Source organism: Paroedura picta, chromosome 15, assembly GCF_049243985.1.
Source record: "Paroedura picta isolate Pp20150507F chromosome 15, Ppicta_v3.0, whole genome shotgun sequence".
In the NCBI taxonomy this organism is placed as follows: domain Eukaryota; kingdom Metazoa; phylum Chordata; class Lepidosauria; order Squamata; family Gekkonidae; genus Paroedura; species Paroedura picta.
This window is the reverse complement of record NC_135383.1, coordinates 23,075,618-23,083,342: the sequence shown is the minus strand read 5'-3', so window position 1 is coordinate 23,083,342 and position 7,725 is coordinate 23,075,618. Positions and strand designations below refer to the sequence as shown.

Below are 7,725 nucleotides of genomic sequence, written 5' to 3'. Positions count from 1 at the left end.
CAGGCTGAGATCTCCCTGCTCTTCCCTCAGTCGGCCTCAGAAGCTCTTGCTGAGGGGCAGAGGAAAATCCCTCTCGTGCCCTGCACATTTTCGGCTTCCAGGATGTGGAGCCAGGTCTCAGATTGCCTAAGAGCCCAGCGTCCCTGTGAGGGGGACTGGGGGGGAGAGGAAGGGGTGTGGGGGCAGGAGCAGCCCTGCCTCAGCCCTAGGATCTCTGATGCCCTCTTGCTGGAACCTTTGTCTCCCCAAGGACATCATGCTGAGATCCTTAATGGGGCTGGAGCCGAGGATGATCCTCTGCATGGAGGCCGTGGCAGACCTGAGGTATGATTTTGCTGGGGGAACCTTGGTGCCCAGCTGTATGAGGGGGATGGAGACAATTCTGGGGCTGCAGGACGGCAAGAAGAGGCAGCCCAAAGGAGAGGCAGCAGGCAGGAGAAGGAGGTGCCCGGAGGCCATTGCTGCTTCAATGCTTGGCCACCTGGATTCGGAGCCCGATTTCTTTGCCTTATGGATCCCACCTCATCCTGGCCAGCCATAAAGCTGAGAGCATTGCTCGGGCATCCAGTATCTTGCTTGAAGTCTTTTGCTTTTAGTCATCTAGGCTAGGGCTTCACCTTGCCTATAATACTAGCTTCCATGCTAGCACCTGTTTATATATATACAATCGTCAAATCCAATTAGAGGAACTAATAAACTATGCATTTTTCAAGAAAAGGAAAAAGTGGACTGACCCTCTCAAACCTCAGGCTGCCTCACCCCTGACAGCCTGATCAGCACAAAATGCTCCTCCAGAGCACAAAAGGAAAGATTGGGGGGGAATCTAACTTCTCAGTCATGTGGGGAGGGTGGGCTTGCATATGCGTTCTTGTCATACTGGGCTGCCAATTGCTTGCACCCTGGACATTCGTAAACTGTTTGTGTTTCTGAATTTTTATGTTTCTGCATTTTGATTTACTGCACATGGTTGCTACCTTCCCCCAGAGAATCCTGGAAATTGTTCCTGGGAACCTGCTCCTGCCTTGACCACCCCTTGCTCTTTTGCCGACAGACTTGCTCTTCACAGATCTACTCCTGTTGCTTCATCACCACCTCTGGGGGGAATCTCGGCTGGGGGGTTTGAGCCACAATGTTGTGCCCCTGGTAATTGTCTTGCATTATTGTTGTGTCATTCTTAGCTCTTATAGGTATTGTCTTCTGATTGAATCCCCAAAATCAACAGACTAGAAGTTCTGCCTGACCTAACCTGGCACTGTGCAATGTTATTGGTTTAAGGATGTCCATCTTCCTCTCTTTGTCTTCCTCTCTTGTGCCAATAAGGGATTTTTTCTTCTATTGTCAAAATCTATTTTTTAAAGTTTGTTTTTGGTAAAATTTCCAGGTATGTTCTATGCCATACTGAGTAGATGTTCCATAATGCTTATGTCAGTGTCTCTGACATTCTTCCCAGGGTTTTCTCTTGGTATTTGTATTTTGAGGTTTTGCATTTTTGAATTGTTTAATCTTTATTTTTCTGTTTTGTGATTTCTGGGTGGAATATGGCATTCCACTGCCACTGCAAATGGTTTTTCTTTTTGGTTCCCAACTCCTGCCCAGAAGTTTTCTCTGTAATCCGACTCCAGGTTTTTGAACCTGCTTTTTCAGTCTGTAGTGATGAAAGGTGTCTCTACTGACAACCCTTCTAATGCAACAAGCAATACACATCTACTTCCCACTTCCTCTTTTCTCTCTCTTTTAAGTTTAGAGCCTTGAATTCGAGTACTTTGAATTTGAATAACAATCATGCTGTCACCCCCAGACCTCAGGCCCCTTTGTCCTTTTGGTACTGTAATCTCTCTCTCTGTCTGCATTCATGAATCTACAGAGATGGAGCCTTTTAAAAATCTCTGACTGTCTCAACTGTTAGTAACCTTGTTAATCTCTGTTTGGAAAAGCTGCAGACATCAACTTACAGACCTCACCCCCTGGGGTTCCCAACTGCTCCCTACTATTCCCAAAGATTTGAAAACTCTGCCCTGCCTATGCTGCCATAAGACATCTGTCACCTTGCATCTGCTCCTGAATGCATCCTGCATCCTGCATTATTTGAGTGGCGAAGGGGGGGAGGTAAAGTTTCAAAGAGACATCAAGTCTTCCACCCTGAAAAAGGAAGCTGCCAAGTCAACTGCCTTTCCAAGCGTCATGAATGGGAAAAGTTATTTTGGGAATGTTGTGGGAAGATGAAGGGACATGTATCAGACTGTTTCTACCATGGTCTTTTTTCTCTGCATTGTCATTTGCATTGTCACTCAGTACCTGAAATCAATCCCCTCTCTAAGATACAGGGACAGGTGGACTCACCTTCTAATGGTATCTGACAAAGGGAGCCATTTCTCACAAAAGCTCCTCCCCTGCCACAAGTCTGGTTAGACTTTAAGGTGATCCTGGGCTGATTCCGCACTTACTTTGTTTTTTCCATTGGGGATCCTGCTGAATTTAAATCGATTTGAACTCGGGTCTTCCTCTATTCCTCCAATTTGAAACAGAAAGTGTTCTGGACTTGATTGGGGAAGCTCAGAGTGGGGAGGGGAGTCAAGCACAGCAGGAGTCTCTTTCTTTTCTTGAAGGGGGAGACAGCAGAGGAGGGGGGAATAAATCCAAGAGGCAAATCTCTTCTGAGAGAAGTTAGGTCTTCTGGAGTAGCGATCCCCAACCTGTGGGCTGCGGACCACATGTGGTCCATCGATTAACCGGAGGTGGGACACGAAGGACGCCATCTCCCCCCCCCCCCCGGCTCTTTACTTCATCCACAATCCGTCAGGTACATATGGGACTACCTCGTTGCAGAGAAACAAGCTCAGGGTTCCCATTGATTTGTCATTGTCATGAGTTAAAATTTCCATGAAAATAAAATGTTCCTTATGTTCATTGTTGTGGCGTGTCTGTATGTTATTTGGAAGGGATGTTTAAACATTACCATAGCGACCAGAGTCAGAGAGCGTTAGGGCAGTGGGCCTCAGTAAAATTGTCAAGCGTTGAGTGGTCCCCGGTGTTAAAAAGGTTGGGGACCACTGTTCTGGAGCACAGTCACTTTAAAAGAAGCCTTGTAACTTGGGACCAGGAAGTCTTTGAACTGACACCCTGGCCAATAAGGGAGATCTGATTTCCTATAGCATTGGAGGCACGAGGCAGGAAGTTAATTTGCAAAAAGCAGAAATCTGCACACATCCTGATGGCGATTTTTGAAATATTGAGGCTTATATCCACTTCTGGATATTGCGGGGGAAAGGTATGGTCACTCCTGATCAATTATATATGTTGCAGAGGGAACATTTAAAGTGCCCAATATCAAAATGCAAAGACAATTCAGTGTAGACAGGAGGGATTCATACGACCTGGGAGCAGGTAAAAAGCCCCCTGCAGACTACACCCTGGACTCTGGCTCTTTTCCTGTATCTTGTACAAACATCACACCACTTATTTCCAAGATCTGCTCATCCCAAATCATTTCAAGCATCCCTTGCATTAATTAATAATAAACATATAACTTTATTATCTAAAACTATCAACAATAATTTTCTAAAACTATGAATATTTTTTTCTAAAACTATTAACAATAATTCTTAACAATAATATTAACAATAATAACAGTAATATTATATAACGATGAACAATAATTTTTTTAACTAGGGACGATTTTTGTAAAACTAAGAACGGCCGCGAGTCAGCGGCAGCCGTGGTTGCTGCGGCGAGGGGGCGGGCAAGAGACGCAAATGCGTCTGCCCGGCTGAAGCCGGGATGCGCCGGCTGGCGCGTCCTGATGACGACGCAGGGGACGGGCCTCGGCGCCGTATTTAAGCGCCACAAAGCGAGGACCTCGCCCCTTTGCCTCTGGAGGAGCCGGAGGACAGTGTGCTGTCCGGAGCTCTCCTCGAGGCCTCGCCTCGTGACGGTGGGAGGGAACGGGACGCAAGTTGCCAGTCTGGCCCGATCGGAGCTTCGGATTTGGGCCGTGGGAGGACAGTGATTGCGTCGGAGGACCAGTCCCCGCGGGAGCAGCGATGGCTGGGCGGCGTTCCCGCGCCTGGCCGGGTGTGGCCTCCAGAGGCAGGGGAGACCAGCAGGAGGCCGAGGGCAGCAGAAGGGGCAGGGGCCGGAGCCGAGTGAGCGTGGGCCGCGGCAGTTCCGCGTGGGCCGCGGCAGTTCCGCGGGCCCACGGAGCCACCCTCAGAGGCCAGAGGGAGGGGTTACGGGCGCGGCTGGGGAGGGCTCCCCGGAGCCTGGAAGGCTCTCGGCGGTCCCAGTCGGGCCTACGGAGCTCGCGGGGCAGGGCTGGGGGCTCTGAGCCGCCAGGCCCCAGGAGGGGCAGGGTCAAGGCCCGGCAGGCTGCGGCGGCCCCGAGGGAGGCCAGGGGGAGCTCGGGGTCCCCACGTGGGGACGGCAGTCCACCCTGGGGCAGGAGGAGGTCCCCCACAACTCGGGCATCCGGGGGACGGGCCCCCAGGGCCTGTGCACCAGCCGTGCCAGTCATTCCTTAGTCGTCCTCACCATGCGTTCTGCTTGGCCATTGGTCGCTGGATGGAAGGCTGCTGATGTCACATGGTGCACAAGTCCGTTTGCCAGAAATGTCTCAAACTCGGCACCCCTAAATTGTGTAGCATTGTCGGAAACTATTACACCCGGGATGCCATGTGATGCAAACAGGCGGCGCAGTTCTTTGATAACTGTTTGCGCAGTCATTGATGGGACTGGCAACACTTCTAGCCACTTGGAATAGGCATCCACAACAATTAAGAAGATTTGTCCCTTATACGGGCCCGCAAAATCTATATGAAGCCTAGACCAGGGCCCCCTGGCTGTCTCCCATGGATGCACCGGGGCATGAGCTGCCAGCGGCCGGGACTCCCAGCAGGCAGCACACTTCTGCACCCACCTCTCAATGTCCGCGTCCATTTTTGGCCACCAGACATAACTACGGGCCAGTGCCTTCATCCGCACCATGCCAGGTTGTCCGATGTGAAGTGCTGACAGCACTCGTGACTGCAGCTGCTCTGGAATAATCACTCTTGCCCCCCACAAAAGACACCCTTTGTGAACAGACAGTTCTGCCCGCCTTGATGCAAATGGCCCGAACTGGTCCCCTGGCACCTGTGCTGGCCACCCCCACCATGCCCAGTTCAAAACCCTGGCCACTACTGGGTCTTTTGCAGACGCAGACGCAATATCTCCCGCATGAAGCGGTGGGGCTGGCAAGGTCTCCAGCAACATGACCCCATGTGCCGGGGAAGGGTCCTCAGCCGGTGTTGGTAATGGGAGCCTACTTAAGGCATCGGCATGGCTCATCCTGGCCCCAGGTCTATACTCTAACTCATAATTATAAGCACTCAAAAATATAGCCCAACGGAGTACCCGGGGGGACAGAATTTGAGGAGTTTGCCTATGAGGAGCGAATAAACCCAGAAGGGGCTTGTGGTCGGTAAAAATGGTAAATGGGCGGCCATAACAAAAATCATGACATTTCCGCACCCCCGCGACCATGGCTAGGGCCTCCCTATCTATCTGGGCATAATTCCTTTCCGCCGCCGAAAGTGTGCGGGAATAATATGCAATCGGGGCCTCACGGCCATCTGCTAACCTATGACTTAACACGGCCCCCACCCCATAAGGAGAGGCATCACACGCCAAGATCAGAGGAAGTGCCTCATCGTAGTGTGCTAACACACTCGTAGAGGACAGCAAGCTCTTCACCTCTGCAAATGCCCGGGCATGACGAGGTGTCCAAGACCACTTGGCGGCCTTATCCAACAGGCGATGTAGTGGCTCTGCCAATGACGCCTTATTGGGCAGAAAAGAATGATAAAAATTGAGCAGGCCCAAAAAGGCCTGGAGCTCTTGCTTTGACCGGGGGGTGGGCGCCTCTCGGATAGCTTTGAGCTTACCAGGGGTTGGGTGGATGGCTGCTGCATCAATCAAATACCCTAGGAATTCAACACGGGGTACCCCACATTCACATTTCTCCCTTTTCACCCAGGAAGCTAGTCCCAGGAGACTAGTTCGGTGCCCAGGCACAACCACCACCAAAGTCAGGTTGCCCTTAAACTGATTGAACTCCACCACCACCCGGGCCTTTCCCATCACTGGCACCCGATTCCTCTGGAAATCAGTCAGAGGCAGATCAAATTTCTCTAACTGCAAACTCCCATTGAGTCGGATGCGCTCAAACAAGGACTCCGGGATGATTGAAAAAGCAGAACCGGAGTCCACCTCCATGTTACAGGGCAAGCCGTTGAGCTTCACTTGGACCGTGATTTTCCGAGCCGACTCCTGCCGCAAATTCTGGACCAGGTATTCGGGCTCTCCCTCTTCGTCCACGGCACCTCACAGGCTCTGGAGCTTGACTGCGACCACGCCTTGCCTTTCGCTTGCGTTGTGTTGGAGCCTCTCTTTGCCCCGCAAACCCGTTCAATATGTCCCCACTTCTTACAGGCCCGGCACCGCACCTCCCTAAACCTGCATGAGCTCCTGGCATGGGGCCCTCCACAGCTCCCACACCATTGGGGGCTCTCTGCCCTCTCTCTGTGCTCTTCTGTGGGTGCTTTACGGGCCAGCACAGCTCCTGGCCGCAGGCGATGAGTCTCCTCCCCTGGCGGCTCCTCCGGCTCGCCCGTCGGGCCCCTGGGGCCTCGTGCCTGCCTGACCGCTCGCGTGCTGGCCTCCGCCGCCTCCGCTGCCAGTCCCTCGTCCACGGCGGCCTGGAACGTAAGTGACTGTCGGGCAAACAGCTTCCTCTGTGTCGCCTCATCCCGAAGACCACAGACTAGTCTGTCTCGCAGGGCCTCTTCGAGGTCTCGGAAGTTGCAATGCTCGGCCAGTTGCCTCAATTCAGCCACGTACGAGGCAATGCTTTCGCCCGGCTTCTGCCCCCTCAGGAAGAAAGCGTGCCTCTGTCCCATTTCCGAGGGCCGGGGGGTGAAGTGGGCGGTCAGCGTGGCCAGAACATTCTCTATTGAGGTCGCCGTCAATAGGGCTGGGGCCACCAGAGCCATCGCCAGTTCATAAGTCCCAGCCCCGCACACACTGAAGAAAAGTGCCCTCCTCCTGTCGGCGTCCGTGATGCCGTTCGCAATGGCATAAAATTCAAACCGCTCGACGTAGCTTTCCCACTTCCCTGGGTCAGACACGTCGAACTCTTCAATGTGCCCTTGTGTTGCCATTCCTTCTCTCTCACTCTCTCTCTGTGGGCCAAAATCCCACCTTCGTCGCCAGTATTAAATAGTGAGAGAGACACACGTTCTTCAAAAACCGTTTATTGTGCACAGGGGCACCTAACAACCAGCAGCTAATAAAACACACGTGCAACTTAAATAGACTCAATACAAGGGAGACGTCTGCAAAGCCTTAAAGGGGCAGTTGGCCCAATTAACTCAATACATTACAAGTTGTATTTGGCCAAAGGTTTCACGGAAGGGTTCCGGATTCCTTTCACAGGGGGCCGGATGCCCACCGCGTGCAAGAATCTCCGTTCTGCACAAGACCTTCCGGAGATTGTGGCGGACAAGTTGAGGAAGGAATGTCTAGCGGGGCGCATGCCAGGCCTCTATGACAGGCCGCCCCTACCTAACCTGCAGGTGTCGCCACTGGGGGTAGTGCTGAAGAAGGCCGCTGGATAATTCAGGATTATTCACCACTTGTCCTATCCGTACGGAGGGTCCGTCAACGACGCCATACCGGATGAGGAGTGCAGGG

The 7,725-nt window shown here is 52.4% G+C and overlaps 1 protein-coding gene across 1 annotated transcript; it reads right to left on the bottom strand.

The window, feature by feature from the left end:
- Positions 1 to 3,703: 3,703 nt before the first annotated feature.
- Positions 3,704 to 7,025, bottom strand: LOC143824830 (uncharacterized). Its single transcript, XM_077312564.1, is given in 3 exon segments — positions 3,704 to 4,429; positions 4,495 to 6,356; positions 6,581 to 7,025. Coding segments are annotated over 3 exon segments (3,033 nt in total).
- Positions 7,026 to 7,725: the final 700 nt, after the last annotated feature.